Here is a 21,076-nt window from a genome sequence, read left to right on the forward strand (position 1 = left end):
TGTTTAATTATTAATAATTATTTTATAATTATTATTGTTGTGTTTTGGGGGTTTTTGTAAATAAAAATTGCATATATTTGTATAGGACGCGCGTTGTGTTGGCCTCGGTCTTGCCTCTGGCTATACCGCGTGTGTGGAGCCTGCACTGCAGTCTCCCATATACTACCACTGTGGTGTGTTCTACCCTGCCGCGTGTTAGCTGTACTGTGCCCCAGTCACCTAATCACTACATATAGTGTTGCTACAACAGGAAGACGACCACTAAGCACATACTCCCTTAAGCACCTAAGGTAAGTATTGCACAGCACCAGTTTTTGGTGTCAGCGCCTTGGCGCTTTGGTGCAGCACTCCGGTGCTCGACGCTTCGGAGCTCGTGCTTGGTGCACGCTCCCTCGATGTTCAGTTCAGTTTTAAATAACTTTAGCATAACAGAGGCAGAAGTGTTAAAGGGACTAGGAGCTCTTAAAATAAACAAATCCCCTGGCCCGGATGAGATCCTCCCAATAGTACTCAAAGAAATGAAAGAAGTTATTTACAAACCGCTAACCAAGATCATGCAACAGTCTCTTGACACAGGGGTTGTACCGACAGACTGGAAAATTGCAAAAGTAATACCGATCCACAAAAAGGGAGACAAAACCGAACCAGGTAACTACAGACCAATAAGCCTGACTTCTATTATATGTAAACTTATGGAAACTATAATAAGATCCAAAATGGAAAATTACCTATATGGTAACAATATCCTGGGAGAAAGTCAGCATGGTTTTAGGAAAGGGAGATTGTGTCTAACTAACCTGCTTGATTTTTTTGAGGATGCAACATCGACAATGAATAATTGCAAAGCATGCAATATGGTTTATTTAGATTTCCAGAAAGCTTTCGACAAAGTCCTGTATAAAAGATTCATTCTCAAACTGAACGCAGTAGGGATTCAAGGAAATGAATGCACATGGATTAGGGAATATTGTGTTCAGTTCTGGTCACCTCGTTACAAAAAGGATATTGCTGCTCTAGAAAGAGTGCAAAGAAGAGCAACCAGAATTATCCCGGGTTTAAAAGGCATGTCGTATGCAGACAGGCTAAAATAATTGAATCTATTCAGTCTTGAAGAAAGAAGACTACGCGACGATCTGATTCAAACATTCAAAATCCTAAAAGTTATAGACAATGTCGATCCAGGGGACTTTTTTGACCTGAAAAAAGAAACAAGGACCAGGGGTCACAAATGGAGATTAGATAAAGGGGCATTCAGAACAGAAAATAGGAGGCACTTTTGTACACAGAGAATTGTGAGGGTCTGGAACCAACTCCCCAGTAATGTTGTTGAAGCTGACGTCTGCATCCACTGAATTGGTTGGAAGTTAAGGCAAAGCTTTGCCAAGATACAGATGTGGAGATTGATTAGAAACAGACCAAAAACTCGGTTACACAAGGGCATCTGGCATACTTTAATAAAGTCAATGTATGCAGCATGTTCGTTGTCCTGTTATTTGTCCCATCCAATAATTTATTTTATTAGTACCGAGTCAAAACAAAGAAGACGTGGCTATTCGGGTCTAAAATTCCAACTGTAAGCAGCAGGTTGAAGCGAGGTGGCTGCGCTGGATCGTTTTAGTACTGCTTTAACTTGCAGACAGGAATACTTTTGTCTACACTGACTTTCCAGTTTGGTTTCTGAAAGCTGTTTATTTTACGTTCTGTTCAGCAGCCTCTGTAGTAGCCTTTTGTTTAATGTGTGATTCTGAAGCTAAATAGCGATCGATCGTATTTTCTCCAAATACACATTAAGATATGGAAAACAATTACCTCAGTCTGCATGTAGTTTCTTTGGGAAATATCTTAAAACGATCATCAGCCGAAATATACTTTGCTTTTTTTGTCATTTCTACTATTTTCCCTCCAATGCTGAAAACTAGATTTTAGCAACCTAAATCAAAACAATGCAGCACCAACTTTGTCCCGCCCCCTCCTGCACAGTACAGGTTACATAAAAGCAGTAAAGACGCACTGATAGGCTGCTTAAAACTTTATCTTTTGAATAGTAAACAAGAACGTTAACTGCTTTGGAGAATTTATTTTGTAAATGTTACTTGTGGACATTTTTTGTTTGTTTTTTGCTTAAGTGCAAATCACACGCCCCCTAAGAGGTAAATTTCGCGGTGACCCCTCAATTTCACGATTTCCGCGAAATCCACGAAATCGTGATTTACGTAGGTCCCTTGAGTATCTCCAAACATCAATTAACCCCAACTCTGCACAGTTATTTTTAAGTGCTCTGCTCATTCTAGGGAGGGGGGCTGAACAAGCTGGAAACCTATCCACGACTTGCGACAATATACAGTTAATGTCTCCCCCTACCAGTAAGATCCCATTTGCTTTTTCAGTTATGAGATCAAACAATGTTTTTATAAAGTGAGGATTATTTTCATTCGGAGTGTAGACATTAAGTAGGGAAACTGCTACTCCTGCCAAAGTCCCATTAACCAACACAAACATCCCCTCTTTATCTTTAAACTGTGAGTGGAGGGAGAATGTAATAGAGTTATGTATTAATATTGCCACACCCCGCCTTTTGCCTGAGTGATGGGAGGAATAAAATACTTGATTTGCCCAAGACTTGGATAATTTACAATGCTCTGCATTAGAAAGATGGGTTTCTTGCATAAAGGCCACTTCACAGTGCATTTGTTTAAGTTGGTTGAGTATCTTTTTCTTTTTAATAGGACTATGCAGGCCTTTTACATTATACGTTACTAGTTTCAAACCTTGCATAGTGTGTTCCTAATGCCAAGGATTGTCTTTGCCAACTTTATCCCCCCACTGTATAATTAACAGTACTAAAATGTGCGTGCCTTCCCTGTTGGGCATTGGGAATCAGGTAGTTAAACCAAACACAAATATTTTTACATGAGATACATACAAAGGTAATTCCATTGCATTCCAGTTGCGTACTGAGTACAACCCCTAACTTCAAGATAACATATGTAACACTTAACATAAATGTCAACGATAAAACAACTATGTACACTGTAAACTCTTTTTTACAGACTTCCACACTGTTGGCCCACAGTACTGTCCCCTGACACAGTCCTTCATAACCCAGACAGCCTACTAATTGCAAGCAGTCGCATGCTATTTGCCGTTTATCTTGTGTGTCTAAGGGAATTAGTAATAGCCAGAGCAACAACAGTAGTGCCCGGGCCTTTGGCTGCATGTTGTTTAAAGCAGCCACACAGAGTCTGGGTCTAAACCTGAGTTCAGCTCAGAAACCGTGTCAATCACGACCGCTTCCGCGTAGGAGATAACCGCTGCTAAGCAATCCACCCCCCCCTCGCTCCTACAACATTCACAAATTATCTGCTCTTAACCCCTTGATAGTAATAATTGTAAGCGGAGTAGTTAACACTGTCTATTAACCAGGTTTGTCCTGAGCATAAATAGTTTCCCGCAAAGTAAGTAATATAACAGAGGGATGGGGAAAAAAAAAACGATTGGCTCCATAGGACTTCGCGGCAGAAGCTACCTCCAATTAATAGAGCCTCCATTTAAGGAAAAAAAAAACAACCCTTAGTTCCTCCCCGATTAGTTGGAGATTATAGTTTACAAAAAAGAAAAGAAAATGTCTTACTGAATACAAGATCCTTGTGTAGGCCTATTGCTGTATATTGTGCTGCTTTTACAAGTTCAGGAGACTAACTGAACTTTCGAAGGCCTCATGTTAAAATCTAAAAAATGCCTAAAATGCAGGGTAACAACAATCAATACAATAAAAATAGTAGTAATAGTACAAAATAAGATCTTGTGCACAACCTCAATATTATTATAGCCTAAACATTGATACTATCTTACTGGATTGAGTCACTGTGATACTTGCAGTCGCACGTTTCAATCTTTCTTTCCCAGCAAGGTCTGCATGTCACGAACCACATTGCTTGTTAGGCTGCTTTTGTTGTGGCGAGTTTTCCCGGTTGCTTGCCATCCTATCCGTTGCAGTTCTCTCTCGAACCGTTCAGGTTCAGAAAGTTTTGCTGATATGCCCAGATGTTGTAGACCTTCGAGTTGTTTCTTGATATCTGCATACTCTTTCCTTCTGCGTTGCAATCCTGTAGAGTAGTCCTGGTCCACAGTATTTGTTGTTTTGTTTGAAAATTAAAAAATTTCAAGACAATTGACCTTGGCGGTGCATTTGAGTCGGCTGGCCGTGACAATAGTGATCTGTGCACTCTCTCGGTGTTTAATTCAAGATCAGGTGGCAGTTTTAGGAGCTCTTTAAGAAAGGTTTCAGTAAATTGAATCATGTTCTCCCTTTCTGTTCCTTCTGGCACCCCGTAAATTCGTAAATTGTTACGTCTTGCTCGATTTTCAATTTCTTCACAGCTTTCCGTCAGTAACCTTTCCTTCTCAAGTAAATATGTTAACAGCCTCTCACCTCTGATACGACTGTCCTCCATTTCACTAATTCTGCTTTCGGCTTCCCCGATTCTTTTGTCAAGTCTTGAAACTGATTGTTTTATTTCTTTCACGGATTCTTCTACTCTTTCAAGACTGGTGTTGACATCTTTGCTGAGTTTTTTTTTAACTCAGCCAGAACGGTCGTCAGCTCACTCATTTTGTCTGTTGACGGGGATGACTCACATGGTTCAACTGGAGATGTGCCGCGCATATTCACATCTTTTGTTTTCGCATCCTGGGCCGTTCTAAGCTTCTCTCTTTTTGGTTTCGCAGTTTGACTAATTTTTGCTGAGGTTATTTGTTCTTGCATATACTGTGTCTGGGGTTCTTTACTTAAGGATGAGGGCAGATTGACTTTAGCTACAACGGGAGCTACGCTAGCAAGCAGCCATTAAGATGGTGACGACACCGGAAGTCCGGTTTTCCTGAATTTCTAATCATCACTTTGAATATATGCATGTCACAAGTACACTGGTATGGATGGATTGCAACGTTCCACCATAACCAGTTTAATTGTAACCTCTAAATGTGGTTCGGTGGGGCAGGAGCTAGGATTCCTACCCCTGTTATGTCCCCCCAAAATATCAAAGAATCCCCCTATTTAAACCCTTGTATGCACCCTTATTCCCTGTCTTGCTTTTTCTTTTGCGTATTGTCACACAGCTCTGCAGACCCTTACTTTTTGTTTCCCATTGGAAGACGATCAATTTAGTTATAGAATGGCTACTCAGCCGCTGCACTTTTTCTTTCTCTTCGTAAGTTGATGGTTACCTGCTGGACATGATTCAACTCAAAATCCAGCAAAATGTTTCTGGGGAAGTTCGTCCATCCTGTTGCTTCTCCTTCCTCCGACAATGCTGCTGGCGCTTCTCCCCTTGCCTTCACTGAGCCTGTCGCCTCGGCCCTGCTGATCCTGCCGTGCTCGCTGCCGCCGTCCCGCTCATTCAGTCTCCTGTTGCACTGATTCTGCCAGGCTTCCGATTCCGCTGCCTCTCCTTCGCACTTTCTACTGTCTGTATTATAACCCTTTCACGGGTGTAATCATGTCTAGGCCAGGCTATATAGCATACTACAGACATCTTATACAAGTGCTGTTTCCAGGATTATTTTCAAATTAAATTAAAAGAAAACTTTTGCGGCCACTAAAACCACAGACCTTCATTATTTATTGCAGTCTGGATTACTAAAAGATAACACGGGTGTTGCCCTTGCTCTATCTACTCACTCACGAAATACAGCCATTATACTTAGAATTACTCATTCTGGCTCACAATGCTTCCCTATCCTTTACCAAGCTTTTGCTTTGCATTGTTACACTTTTCTATGCTTTTACTGTGGGAAACGTCTATATTATTATGATTTGTTTATTTTAGCAGACACCTTTATCCAAGGCGACTTACAGAGACAGGGTGTGTGAACTATGTATCAGCTGCAGAATCACTTACAAAAACGTCTCACCTAAAAGACGAAGCACAAGGAAGTTGTTGCTCAGTGACTTGCTCAAGGTCACACAGTAAGTCAGTGATGGAGTGTGGCAAAGTGTTTTGCAGTGTGCAGGTGTAGAGGTGATGTGATTACGAAACAGAAGACAGATAAAGTTCATGATCCAAACACATTGCTTCCCTTCTGGGGCGATGACTTGGTGTACCGTAGCTCCACCCCCTTTCTAGATGGCCAACTTCCACCTTTTCCTTAGAATGAATTGTCAGACCATCCAGTCCGGGGCACTCTGTTCCCTTTATACAGCATCCTCACAGGTCAGGAGGGAGATTTATAAGTAAGATTTATTCTTTCTCTGTCACAGGGAGCCAGGGTTTGAACCGGGGACCTCCTGGCTACAAGCCCTTTTCTTTAACCACAGACCACACAGCCTCCTTATCATGGGAAACCTTTATAAGGGTTAGTTTATCCTGTTGTTTAATATGGGTTACCATACTTCTCTGGGCTTTACAGTGCTTGCCTATGCTTTAGCTTTCTCTGTGCTTTATCACACTTTGCTTTGCTTTTACTGTGGGATCAACCAAACCATTTCAAAATGGGAACTTCTTCACTCCTGGGACATCATTTGCATTATTCCTCAAGGCAGGACACTCATTTCTCGTCTCTTCAGTTTGTACACTGCAGTAAAAAATCTATCCCAACACAATATTGCTAGTATGCCCGGAGTAGGGGCCATCTCTCCACCAGGAGTCCTTAAAAAAAATGCAAAAACATGATTGTGTTATTGATTATTATATTATTAATTGTTACTAATTAACCTTTCTTCACTAACCCTTCTTCTTTGCACTGGTGTTGCAGTTTCCCGTTCTCTATCACTCTAGGGTCCCCTTGGGGGATGTAATGGTTGCTTTCCAGCTTTGGAGGCCGATCGGTTCGGTCTCACCTCTTCCATGGCAGCTCATGCTGTGCCTGTGTTTTATTTGTTTAAATGTTTGGTACGTTAGAATGGGGTTTAGTTTAGACCAATTGAATTGCTTTAGTGCAGGAAACTGCTGTTTCCTGCACTAAAGCAGGAGGCAATTAGGGAGGAGTCAGCTGACTAAGCAGTGTTCTCACTTGTTTGATACATCGCAAGATCCTTTTATCATGTCTGCTTGGTGATATTAAATATGTTTGTGAATGAGGTGAAACAAAAGATAGCACAGGGTTTATATCATGTAGTGGATAATAGTTTGAGAAGTAAATCACAAGTGTAATTCTTGTGGAATCATAGCGTATTAAAATAATGAAAATGCGACTGGATTCGTTGCTTGTAAACATGTCATTATGTTTTTTTAAATGACAGCCACAAAACTGTTACATCTCTGCGAAAGCACAGGTGTAGCTGCCTTTCAACTGGTGGCAGAAAAGGAATAGAAAGGTATTTTATAATAAAGTAAGTAGAGATAGTTAATGTTACAATGTTAAAATATATCCAGACCACTAGAGAAAGCTACCGTGCAGTATAGCCTATTGTATAAATTCAATCTGTGGAGAATGAGTTTATACAGGGGACTTTTTTGACCTAAAAAAAGAACCAGGGGTCACAAATGGGGATTAGATAAAGGGGCATTCAGAACAGAAAATCGGAGGCACTTTTTTACACAGAGAATTGTGAGGGTCTGGAACCAACTCCCCAGTAATGTTGTTGAAGCTGACACCCTGGAATCCTTCAAGAAGCTACTAACAACCAAACAAGCAAAATGGGCCGAATGGCCTCCTCTCGTTTGTAAGCTTTCTTATGTTCTTATATTTAATAAGTTCAAGGCTGGTGACACTTCCATTTTGATAGCCAGTGAATAATTATATTTAAGGCACTATTCATATTTTTAGTTGACATTTTACCCTGTACTGAGGTTAAGAAACACAATACAAAAATAATGCAACAAGATGAAGTAAATGAGAGGCTTTGAAGGACCAAAAATGAGAGTGTGAGAGTCAGTAGGTAAAGGACAAACACTTACGGGTTCGGGTTGGGTTGCATATCTTATTAAAGTGGGTCAGGTCGAGTCGCGGGTAAGAAGACCGTGTTGTGGGTTCGGGTCGGGTCCTGTAGTAGCGGGTCTGGATTGGAAGCGGGTCATGAATATTAGACCCACTGTCACGAATTAACCTAAAACCTGTCTTCCCTTGTACAAGGTGCAATCATCTTTTTTTGAGTGAAAGGTGTATGTGGGAGAGATGGATGTCTCTTTGATAGAAACAGTTTAATTTATTTGAAGTCTTCCCACTGATGATGGCAATGGCAATTTAGAGATGGAGGCCCTGCTAACAAGATTTAAGTTTTTGTAGGTATCAGGCATTTAAAGAGAGCAGAAACTGACCCAAGACTGTGACATCTACTGGAAGAAGGCTGATCTTTGGGATACAAATTGAACATTTGTGAAACTGCATGTGTGTTAAAATGTTGTAATAACTGTACTGTGTTTTAAGGAATATAAAGCCAGAGAAATACTAAACAAATTGTAAAAACACACTGTTCATACAAAACGTTATAATATGCTCTGTGTTAACCTATAGTTATACTAGAGCATTCTATATTCCTGTTTATTCTGTTATAACGGTAACAAATATGATTGGATCATTGTAAGTCTGAGTAAAAAGGGAGCTAGGTTGGGGTCACGATGACCAAAAAACACCTGTGAAATGAGCTAAGCTTGTCTTTGTCTGAGTTACTGGGCCAAGGTTTATAACTTTGAGGAGAAAAGCAGAAACGAGAATCTCTTATTTAGGGAAGTCTCTTATTTAGAGAAGTAAGCTTGATCTGAAAGTAGTCTTTAAGCTAAACACAGGTATTGTAGAATAATTCAAACCGAATATAAGTGTAAATGTTTTATTTTAACAGAAGAACTGTTAAGTTTGAATATAAGAGAATATAGTGCAGAAATTAACTTAAAGTAAAAACTTCAGTCAAAGCATAATGACACCAGTCTGTGTCAGTCATGTAGTGGGATCTGCCAAAGAGAATTTAATTAATTTGTTAACCTTGTCTTTCCTTGAAACAAAACGTTACCAGGCACATGGGTAATTGAAGGAAATAAGTTTTTGGCAACTAATGCGAGTCTTAATGTTTTGGGGGTTTGAAATCCAAGGTTTCTATAATGAGTGATCTTTTACATATAAGAAATACTTTCTGGTACAGGAAAGGGGAGCCAGTGGTGAACTATATATGGCTTCATTAAATCATAGACATTAATGAAGGCCTGGTAAAAACATGTGAGGGGGAGCAATAGCATAGGACCATGTTATGCCATACGTCTAAGAAAATGCTTACAGAAGACTCTATTAATAATGAATGACCTCGATAGAGAAGCAGGTGATCGGAACTTGCCTGAACAGGATTTTTGTAAAAACAGAGAGAGGTCACGTTTAGTTTAAAGCACTGAATAGCTAAAATGGGACTGTTATATTTCGACTATGTCCTTGATAGACTGGATTTAAGTGAGAATAATTGGATATATAGTTGCATGCTTAGAAGTTTGCTATGAACCTTCTACCAGCCCCTATCCAATATGTTTTAGTTAATTGCTAAACCACATCTATACATGTAATAAAGCCAACTTACTAAGGAGGATGTCTTTTGATGTTAAAAGGGAAATATATTTTTAACCCAGGATTGGAATAATTAGACCAAAGTAGGTTTTATATATTAAACACATCTATCTATATGTATTCTTCATACACTTGCACTGTATTCACGTGCATGCTGTGTTCAGGAACTCCCTGGTACCAAAAAAGAATACATCACTTCAATGGTTCACCTTGCATATTAAAAACATTAATAATGTCTAAATAATTATGATAATGAAAAGAAAAAAAGTTTTTGTATTCATGTTCCCATGGAGCTTCCTTTCTGCTGGGTCATCAGTAAAGAAAGAAAGAAAGAAAAAAAAGATGCAAACTTTGTGTTACTAGTAGTTTGTTGGAGATCTGCTTTCTGCTATGAAAAGTCTATGGGGAGTTTTTTTTTTTTATTAGAGTTTGATACGTTAAAAGGTTAGCGTTTTCACTACTAGTATCTCCTGAAAGGTGGAGTTTAGTGAGGTGAAGGCTTTATAAAGCCATCCCAAGTTCAGTGTGGGGGGAGAGTTTAAGCTAGTTGGATGCTTATTGGAGGCCTCTTGACCAATGAACTCTGTTATAGAGTGGTACTCAGTTATGTGAGCAATTTATTAATTCTTTTTACATTTTTGCTGCTTTAGCATTTATGAAGCTTCAATTAAAGTCTGTATAGTGGACTGAGCTTTACATTGTTAAGTGTGTTGGTTTTATTATTAACAAAGCTTCAGTTAAACACTGTATGTTTACCGAGCTAGACACTGCTCAGTCTGGTTTTGCTAAATAACCGTTTTTCAACTTTGAAAGTTTTTTTTTTTATTTGATTATTTTTGTTGTTAATTTTTTGTCTACGATAACTTAACTGTTTAAACTGTCCAGTTTTCTGAACTTTGCTGCGCTAAAAATAAACATCATTGATCAATGTAACATCCTGGTCATTCTGCCTTTTGTCCCTTGGTCGCAAATCCATTCTACTTTTTGACAGGTGTACTAGGGGATGATGGCTAATTAATGTTATAGAAGGAGTTACCGGGTGTTATGAAAATGTTATTCACTTGAAGGACAAGAACTGTCAAGGCAGATTCATGTTTGAGATTTAATTAAGACTTCTGACGTAAGAAGTGAAGTGAAAACTCTATAAAACCCAAGGTAAAACCATAGTCAAGTGTCACTCAACTTGCTAACCACAAGCTGATGTGATCCATGCTCTGTCGGGGTCGTATTTAGAATTCTTTGCCTTTGAAGACAGTTTCTGTCCTTACATTATATTCTACACATCCATATATTTTGGAAGGTAAGAACTATTTTGAATCTATATCTCTTTAATATTGATGCATTGCTATAAGGTATAGGATTTATGTTTTAGTTGTGAAGAGTGATATATTGGATGCTCTAGAATTTAGCGGTGGGCGTTTTTAGTTTTATGCATGCATAGCTTAGGGGCAAAACATGTACACATTGACGTATTAATGCTATTATACCTGTTAAGAAACCGGACCTCCCAGATTGCCTGTCAGTTGGGATTCGACGTAGTCTCTAACTACTCTATCCATTTTTAAGCATTTAATAAACTGATGGAGTACTGATACTACTCTGAATCGTCAATATTTCAAATCGAATGAGTCTGTATGAGCTGCTTGATCCACTTACAGGAGTCCGAAACATCTTTATGTCCTCCTGAACATCTACCCTGAGTTTAAGAGTGTGCTTAGAGTATATATATATATATAAATAAAAAGAGTATGTGCAAATCTGACACCGCGCAGGACTCTATTGCAAGCAGCATTCTGGTTATAGTTGCATATGGTTTACAAATACAGACATTATACTTCGAATTACAGTACTGTACAGGGTTTACTTTTCTTTGACCATGCAGTCTCAGCAGTGCATTACACAACCTCACCATAACCTCTTTAGATTGGTTCTCTACACCTTTGGATGTTTGATTGCTTCCCCACACTGTGTGGTTTCTGACAGTGATGAGTCTATTTCAGCATTGAGGTCTGTCTCTTGGTATGTCTGTTCTAGTTGTACCCTTGATAGGGCAGATAGTTTGCAGGTGTATCAAATTGATGATTCGGATTATATACCTCGGTGCCTTTCTGTGATAAGTGAGTGAAAACCATTCTTAAAGAATAAAACACAAAGTCCAGTGTTATAGGCAGACTGGCCGTTGGAAATCATAATAAATAGGGCAACTTTCAAAATACTTTTTATCCTTCCACCAGTACAAAATAGCACCTATACATTGTCTTTAGAAGCTATGTACCCATGTAAGTTGTTATTAGGGTGACTAGACAGCTCTGTGTTCACCAGGACAGGCTGAGACAGATCAGGTTTACAGACACCCATCCTCACCAGTGCATTTAACAAACAGGTGTGCAGGGTTTCCGGGTTTCGGTGATTCCCTCAGATTTTCCACTCTTCCAATAAAAAATATTCAATTGGTCCCTGATGAGCCATTCATGAATCTAAATTAAAACTAAATGTACTGGTGGAAATTGTATAGTTTGGCAAAAGCATTAACGTTTCTTTGACCTTACCTTGAATTACCTTTTTCTTGCTTCCTATAGAAGAACACAATTTCCAACTCTGAATTCAGCCTGGGGCTTTACAGGCACTATCGCCATGGATGAAGAGATTGAGATTTTGACATTTTAAAGAAAAAAAATCCAAGGAAATCAATTAGCATTTACATTTTATACAATTCTATTTAATTTTGTTTATTGTTTCACTACAAAAATGATAGAAATGCTGATAAAAATCAAGGCAACAAGTTTTTTTAAGCAGTTGACCTAGAGGTGATTCTCCCCTAACCCTGCAGAAAGACAATTCTTACTGCACGGTCATGCTGAGCCAGCCTTTATATCTTAAAGGAAGTCATGTGATAGGAAACACCCACCCCTAATAATTATTTCTTTTAAAGTACCTGTAACAGGGGGAGACCTGTGCTGACTCTTCTGATGTGTTCATAGTGCTGCAGGGAGAGGGCAGCAGCCCGTCAATATCCGCCTGTCAGTCATGGCAGTGACACAGAGAGGTGGGAGAGTGGCTGAGAGGCGGGTCTTGGGGGAATTGCTGGCCCTATAAGTTAACATTCTGCTGTTCCCTCAGCTCTGCCCTCTGAGACAGGCGTGCGGAAGCGCTGGAGTAAAAGCTGTGGGGACGGAAATCCCAACAAGAAAAATAAATAAATAAATAAATAAAAGAATTAGCGGTAGCGGGGAAAAACCTTGGGCAGCCCCGGTAAACAGTGTATAGCAGGCTGAGGGAGACCCGGGCCGTGCGGGTAGCAACGGTTGGGGTGAAGCTGCCGAGCGCAGCACCTTTTATTTGTAGTTTTGTTTACTGTGTTTTATTTTCCCTGTTCCTTTCGCCTTTTTATTATTGTTTTGTTTGAAACTCTGTATCCTGTACCGCCCCCGGTATAGTTGTGGCTCTGTCGCTACCATAGTTGGTACGGCAGACCACAGACAACAGCGCCCTCTGCGGGCTGAAAAGAAATTAAGCTCCCATAATAAAACCGGGCACCTGTGCGGTGTTCCTAAATTACTTCTCTGTGTCAGTGTCAGTACCATTATAAATAGTCCACACAAATATCAATGGGTTGTTCGCTGCTTTATGGGGTATAAGTCTGTCCAGTACAACATACAAAGATATCCCAAACATTTTCTCTGGCAAATGGAATTATCTTGAAATCAAGTTCAGATAAGTATGATAAACTCCAATAAACAGATTTCAAAATATGTGTTTAAACTGAGGTATTTTTAATTGTGAAAGAGGCTGTTTATCTTTTTGTCAAGTCTACATCTTTAGGTAGCCAGAAAGAACACTGAAAGTGATTATTTTGTTCTGAATAATACTTTTTTTTTTTTTTTTTTTTACAATGTATGAATTTGTTGTTTTACTTTTCCTGGAATATTTGAATTAAAAATTGATTAAAAATTGTTTTCTTAATAAGCATCTGTTTGTGTGTTACTTTGGACAGCTATTTGGCTTAATTTTTTGGTACCTGTAAAGCAGAGAATGACCAAATCCATTTATTTCATTTAACAAAAACACAACATATGCGGCAGGTCCTAAATAATTTATAACCCGTGGAAAACAAACTGTTTACCAGTTAACACATAAGTTATGGTTTGGTTTTAATTCAAGTAATACAACGGTTTAATACACAACACATTTAAAAGAACAATATTTTTGTGTGTTACAGAACACCCTACATTGTTTACAACACATTACTTTATCTATGATGTATCCCTTGTTGTCAGTATAGTTTTAAACACATTTCTGATTGTTTTAATATTTTTGATTCACACTTCATAATCAGCTGAAAATACATTAATCTGCATCATTTGCCAGAAAAGATCATGTGTGTTTTAACATACAGGGTGAAACATCATTTGCACAGCATTGTTGTTTTACATTGTTATCAATTGTCCTTCAGTGTTGACATTATTGAATAACTCCCTGATTGCCAAACAGTCTCAGTCACAGACATTGCTCCTTTGCAGATCATCCTCCACGTATGCTCCAGTTTTCTCAATGATCTGACAATGTTGTGTGAATTATGAATCAGCCTGTAGAATATCGAGTTCATGCTCCTTCTTACAAACATGCTAATTTCCACAAGCACTCATTCAGAGCAGCAGCTTTGTTGCAAGCGGGAGCATGATCTGGATACACTATGATGTTTTTAAGAGAACTTCTCTTCTCCTGACGAACACGCCTGAGAAATATGTTATATATTCATATAAATATATGAGGTGTGAAAAAAACATGCCTACATTGAAGAATGTATGGAAAATAGATACAGCAAAAGCAAAGTATTGCGTATCTTGAAACACTTCAGGGTGCTCAGTAACACTTTATACAATCAGCATTGTTGAATTCAGGAACTTGTCTTACAATAAGCTTGCACATGTTAGCAGATAACACAAGATAGCAACACTTTTACTTTGCTTGCACAGCATGGGGCTCTTTGCAGATCTCTCCTTTTCCTCGCAGGATATTTCTTTGTAACTTGTGAGTTGTTTGTGTCATATTACAAGATGTGTTCCACTTGCACTGCAGATCAAAGGACAGCGTTGAAGGATGGGCCTGTTTATTATCCATTGGTGTCTGTAAGAGAGAAGTAAAAATAGCCCTTAGAGCCATCTTCATTCATTTAACACAGTTTTGATCTGTTTGGGACTGCAGATGTGTTGCTTATCTGTAAAAGTGGACTTCATACTGAAGGCTGATTCAATGAGTACAGATCAGGACGTTAAAATGCCTTGATTGCTCGTGGACTTTGTACTGAAATGGCCATTAATAGAGCTTCTCTATGTATTGAGATATCTTTAAAAATACAGTTTAATATATGGATTCTACAGTATATTACTATATATTTTGGATCACCAAATATATTGCACACTATGTGTATGAAAAAGGTATACAATAGAATGTCAAAATACTGCGCTATACATTTCATACGAATCACCAGGTATCCAATATAACTTCTTGCTATGCGTATATATGCGTATTTATGAATGACTCTTGGTCAATAAGAAGATTATTAATCCATAAGGGAAGCTTCCTTACCTTCCCCGTGGTGCTTCCTCTGTCTGCTATAGAAGTCTTCCCCCACAATACCTGAGAGCACAAGAAGGATCCCCAGGGATAGGAAGATTCTGATGTCATTCCCCAGCCCGTATGACTCTGAATTGAGGGAGAGACAGAATCAGTGGTTGCACCGGCTGTGTGGAGACACAACACAGGGATAAGAAGTATTTCTGTGAGCCGAACCTGACCCCCCTGAGCGGCTCATCTACATGTTAACATATGAAGAGCAGGGGTGACAATTTAATCTCATAGTATAATGTGTACAATAGTGTTTATTAAATCTTCATCGTTAGGTTAAAAAGGTGGTCAGCTTTACAATATTTGTAATAATTCAAACCAACATAAATTTGATTTGATGATGTGAATAGCGGACATCAAACATTTAAACCTGTTGTTTGTGGCCCTTACTCCATTAGTGAAGGCACTACATTTCTTTCTGAGTACCCCTTAAGCATGTGTTTGCAGTGCTGGTATATAAATAAACAGGGTCTCATTTTTTATGTGGAAAAAATAGAAAATTATGAAAGAGATGATCCCGGTAATTGGTTTAACTGATAAATACAAGTTAGGCCGATAATGAGGAGTAACCTACAGGTATGGCCAGAGGTTTTGCTTCACCCCATAGAATTAACACATTTTACATCATAAAGTTGAATAAAACCTGCTAAATAATCTTAATATATTAAATTAGATACTGCTTTGTAGTTTTCCTTATACTTAACAAAAAATTTAAAAATGTGACATTTTGAAATCTAACATGAAACTCCGTACTACTATTATGGCTTCCGGTAGACTTTTTAGTAGTTTCTTTGATGCAAAACATTTGTCCTGATCTGTATAAACCCTTCTTTACTAGTCCAATCTGTGGAATTCAGTGTCAGATAGATATATAGGGATGCCTGTACAAAAAGAGACACATTTGTATTACATCAAACATATTTAAGTAAAAATAAATGTCATGTCTTTCGTGCACATTTCAAACTGGCAGATCATACTTGCTTTTAATTGCCAACACGGCTGCATAGGCACAGAAAAGTTGAATTGCGTTATAATGGACCATTAGTTGTTTACAGTTAAAGCATATTAACTGACATTGTATTGCATTAAACTGAAAACGGTATCAAAGGTACATGATTAAAAAGTTTCAAATGTAGGGCCTATATACATTGTGTGAAACTTTATTCTCACGGATCTGACTGCCCGAACGTGACGGACATAAGAAATGTACAGAATAAAGTTTTCAGATGTACTCGTCATTTCAGTTTAGGACAAGCAAGCGTACTAAGTTAGTCTTATCCTTCACAGTACTAAGTTAATCCACTTGTACAGGATCATCATGAATCTGATTTGGTACACTGCAATCAGGATCTTGTTTAGTCTGAATTAGCAGATGATCTACCTGTGATGATTAACTTCATGTACGCTGTAATCAGGATTAGGTGTACTAACTTTAGTCCAATCAAGTGGACTAATCCTGGTTAATCCACTAGTTATTTTCGCAACATTCCCCCAGCCTAACTATTCTAACTATCCACTCTGTTACACCTGTATAAAACATCTAAAGGATACTTATGTTTTTTTGCTACTGCCATACTCTTGAACAGAAATTTGGGGTTGTCATTTTCTTTACATGCACATTTTGGTTTACTGTATCTTAGTGGACATAAATATTGTATGTAATAATAATAATAATAATAATAATAATAATAATAATAATAATAATAATAATAATATCCAGATGAAATAACGTACCATTCAATAGCCACTAGGAAAGTTGTTCTGAACAGATATAGCAGTTTCTGCAGTACAGTCTATATTATAGACTACAGTATGGTTATAAAAATTAAAATTGGTCTACTTTTAAAAAAATGCTTTTATTTAGTTTTGTAAAATTATGAAAAACAAACAGAATCACACGTGCCTGTTGAATTGTTTTGTTGGGACTTGGCGGATGTGGTTGGACTTGTCAAGCATTCTGTGGGAAAATAAACAATGTTATTTAGCAGAACTAGCAACATTTGCTGACAATAGGGACTGCTTTAATGATGTAAATAGTGTCAGATCTAAATATCGCCTTCTTAAAATTAAAAACCTGATTCTTTGCAGACTTCGTTCCACTGTATTTTTCTTGTTAAAAAGTAGCAATATTTGGATCCACAGCTTTTCAGTCATTAAAATAGTGGCTGCATTCCATTCAAGAGCAATATGTCGTCCAACTGTTGTCATGCAAGTTTAGAGGAGAATTTCCTTTTGAACCAGTGTATCAATACAATTACACAGGTTTACATGTCGTACCCCTGAAGACAGACATACTCTAAAGAGACTCTCACACTGTTTAGATGTTGCTTTTCATCTATTTAGATCCTCCACTGTTTGGATCAATTGACCCCAGCATGACACAAAGTGAAAAGCTCAGGACTTACCTGTCACATCAAGGTAGACTGGGCGACTGCGTTTGTTGTTTGCTGAGTTTTCAATCTTCTCTTTTCCATACACACAGGTGTAGTTTCCAGTATCACTCTTATTCACTTTTTTAATGGAAAACGTGACAGCTGGTAAGCCTTTGGGAACGGGTTGTGAATCGACAATGCTTCCATTTTTATACAAATCGAAAAACCCATCTTTCTGTATTGCATCTCTGAGTTCAACTGGTATCATACATTTAAATGATACATCCATTCCTTCCATTGCACTCTGTTGGTCTAGCTGAAGCATGAGTGAATACTGTGACTCTGAAAATACAGTTTAATTAATATACCTTATAATACTTCTTAAAATATACAATAACAATAGAGCTCTCCCTAAAAGAAAACTACATGGAAACTCAAATTGCCGAAAGGTACTACCAAAGTAGCGTGGCAAAATGTAAACCAAGCCAATGTTGTCACAAGCTATAGATAAACTTAACAAGCCGACATAACAAAAACAGATTTCAAGAAATATTCCCCTTATACCAGATCAAAGTAAGACGCCCGTATTAAAATATGTTTCTTCCAGTAACACCTTAATATACAGTCAGTCCGATGTTTGTTAATGTTAGCCCCTTTCCTTACCTTGTACATTCAGGTAAATCGGAGGACCATGGCTGATGTTTTTCACATCTCCTGGATTCTGATTTCCATACATGCAGGTATAGTTTCCAGTGCCATTCTTTGTGATGTCTTCTTTTATAAATGTGACAGCTGCTATTCCTCCGGGCTCTGGCAGTGAGCTGACCTTCTCTCTGTTTTTATATAAATGGAACCAATTCCTCTCCTTGTTTGGTTGTTCTCTATGCACAGCTGATATCATACATCTGAACGCAACGGTCTCCCCTTCCACTACAGATGTTTTCCTAATTTGAAGCATCGCTGTACGGAATTGTTCTGTTTGTTTTAAAAATGTAAAAATAACAGATGTGAGACTACAAGCAGTTTAGAAAATAATAACATGAACATTGTATTATTGTGTGATTAACCACAGATTATAATTTTAGCATAACACTAGTATTTATATGATGTGGTTAATAATCATTATGATACATATTCCTTTACCTTTCTGAGTTCACATTTGGAACAGTTCATCCAATAGGAATATTACATGAGTTTTGAAAGCAATATTTAAGTGTGCATGTAAAGGGATGGATTGATAGAGACAGGTCCCTTTTTAGTTTATTTAAGCACTAGGACCCAAGGCAAGGTAATGCCGATATGCAGATTGACCTTTTCAATGTTTTGCTTGCATTCAATTTCACTTTTTTAAGGACACACATTTTATATGTTCCATGATCACCTACCCAATTGGTGTTTTTCACGGTAATATAAATACGTCGAATCTGAAATTGTTGGAGATCAAGTTCTTCCAGGACACCCCTGGATCAGCCCTGCATCAGTGACAGCAGGGTGCAAACACACCCCAGCATGTTTAAAATGAACATCTCAAAACCCAACAGGATGCAAACACACCCCAGCATGCTTAAAATGAACATTTCAAAACTCAACAGGGTGCAAACACCCCCCAGCATGTTTAAAATGAACATCTCAAAGCCCTTCAAGCCCCCGGGATCACCTTATACGTGAATAAACGGTAATTGATTACCTTTCTGTACATTTTTGTGCTACTTTTGTACACATTGGCCTTGGGTTTCACATACCACAACCACACAGCTGCTGCTTGCTGGCAGAATAGATTGCTTGTGGTGCCAGGCAGCTGGGAGAGATGTAGAAAGGTGTATGGCAAAATTACTGATGTAGTCCAACTTTTTATTTTTCTAGCCCTATGTAGTCGATTTCCAATTTTATAATGATACAAACATGAAACTGTGCATCTATGTGTGTGTAATAAATGCATTTGAGAACTGCATTCTTTACAGTATCCTGATTACCCGATACAGTGCAGTATTTTATTGCAATAAATATGTTTTTTTGCAATAAAGAATTATCTTTCATAAAGGCTGCCCCTGTGACACAGCTCCTGCTGACCTGCAAGAGAGACAGGCAGTTTGGAATGTCACCACCCCAAGACCTCAAAATCACAAAGACAAGCAATGGTTTGTTTAGGTATTCACTATATTTTGTACATGTTAAGTTTAAAAGGCAATTATTTTGAAAGCACATGTTTAAAAAAAAAATGTATTTACTTTTTTTTTCATTTTTAAAGCTCAGCACTCAAACAATGCTTATCTAATAAAGATCTGTTAAATGTGAATAGTTTTATGTTGTTGGGTTGCATTTGCGCCACATCCCATCTGCTCTTTACAGGATTAATTGCCTCTGGTGAATAGTTTACACGTGTTTATTGCATAAAACCCAGTCAGTTGTTTGAATTTTGCCTGAAGTAATGACTGGCATCTTTATCATTGTGAAATGAAGGTACTAGCCCAAGCGTTTGTCTTCTTGACTTTGTTTCACGACAGTTTCATCTTCACTGCAGAAACAAAATATTAAAAGGTGTAGATGGTAAATGTACGTTATGTTATTTGGGTGAAAATCACAAAGCTTTTGTTCCAAATTATCGTTTGAACATTTTCTTAAAGGCACCTGTTAATGTTAGAAAATTAGAAATAAACACTACTAAGAGACTTCACATTCAATTCCCGTTATTCATTTATATTGTAATCAAGTATTAAATTATTATATCTTATTACATCAACGTCAGAGACACACATACCTGTCGAAACCAGCAGAACGTCTCCAACTGCAAAAACTAAAAAACAAACGATTATTTAAAAAATAAGAAAAGAGTATGTGCAAACATTTAAAAAAGTTATGAAAAAATGATACTTACACAGCATTATTAAATTAATATCCCAAATCATTTTTGAAAGCTGTCCAATAACTTTACTTACAGTATGAATGTCATCTGTTTGTAACAGAACGAAATATCACAGTAATGGAATTACCACAGTCCCTTAAATAGATATGGGGAAATAATACTGAACTGTTTCTGTTCCACATGTATTTCTGATACAGTCAAGGAAACAAATTGTGGTAGAGTGGATGGATGTCGATGGTGGTCAGGAGGCAGAAAGGAAACTCAGGACTTAAGAACTGCAAGTTTATTTTTCTTAAATCAAATCATAAACAAAAACACAGCTCACCGAGCCAAAATATAAACAGAAAATCCCTCCCCCTGTCACTATCACACTGGGTTTTAAATTAAAAATAAAGGAATATTTGTCTCTCTTCCTGTAACAGCAAACTTCTCTGTTCCCAACTCCCTGGTCGACTCCCTAATGGAGCTCTGGGCTCTCTTTTTATAACATGTGGCTGCTCCCAATTGTCACCAATTATTCCATTTGGGAGCAGCCACATTCTCACATGTCCCTGCCAACCAAAACACACACAAACACCCACACTATTTCAGGGGTGGAAAGCAATGAACTACTTTGTTACAATACTTAAGTATTTGTTTTGGGGATCTGTACTTTACTTAAGTACTTTATTTTTGGGATACTTGTACTTTTACTCAAGTATGTTTGTTTAGAAAATATTGTACTTTT

The 21,076-nt window shown here is 38.0% G+C and overlaps 1 protein-coding gene across 2 annotated transcripts; it reads right to left on the minus strand.

The window, feature by feature from the left end:
* Positions 1–13,620: 13,620 nt before the first annotated feature.
* LOC117402400 (obscurin-like) lies at positions 13,621–20,680 on the minus strand. Of its 2 annotated transcripts, XM_034003503.2 has the most exons (8): positions 20,362–20,677; positions 20,245–20,280; positions 18,872–18,958; positions 18,150–18,461; positions 17,520–17,828; positions 17,018–17,071; positions 15,076–15,192; positions 13,621–14,613 (listed from the first exon to the last, which is right to left on the minus strand). In XM_034003503.2, the coding sequence occupies exons 4-8, from the start codon at positions 18,442–18,444 to the stop codon at positions 14,600–14,602; spliced, it is 789 nt and encodes a 262-aa protein (XP_033859394.1). In that variant the 5' UTR covers positions 18,445–18,461; positions 18,872–18,958; positions 20,245–20,280; positions 20,362–20,677; the 3' UTR covers positions 13,621–14,599. The 2 variants fall into 2 exon arrangements, with proteins under 2 accessions (XP_033859394.1, XP_033859386.1); XM_034003495.3 differs by lacking the exon at positions 18,872–18,958 and having other exon boundaries at positions 20,362–20,680.
* Positions 20,681–21,076: the final 396 nt, after the last annotated feature.

Source organism: Acipenser ruthenus, chromosome 10 (assembly GCF_902713425.1).
Source record: "Acipenser ruthenus chromosome 10, fAciRut3.2 maternal haplotype, whole genome shotgun sequence".
In the NCBI taxonomy this organism is placed as follows: domain Eukaryota; kingdom Metazoa; phylum Chordata; class Actinopteri; order Acipenseriformes; family Acipenseridae; genus Acipenser; species Acipenser ruthenus.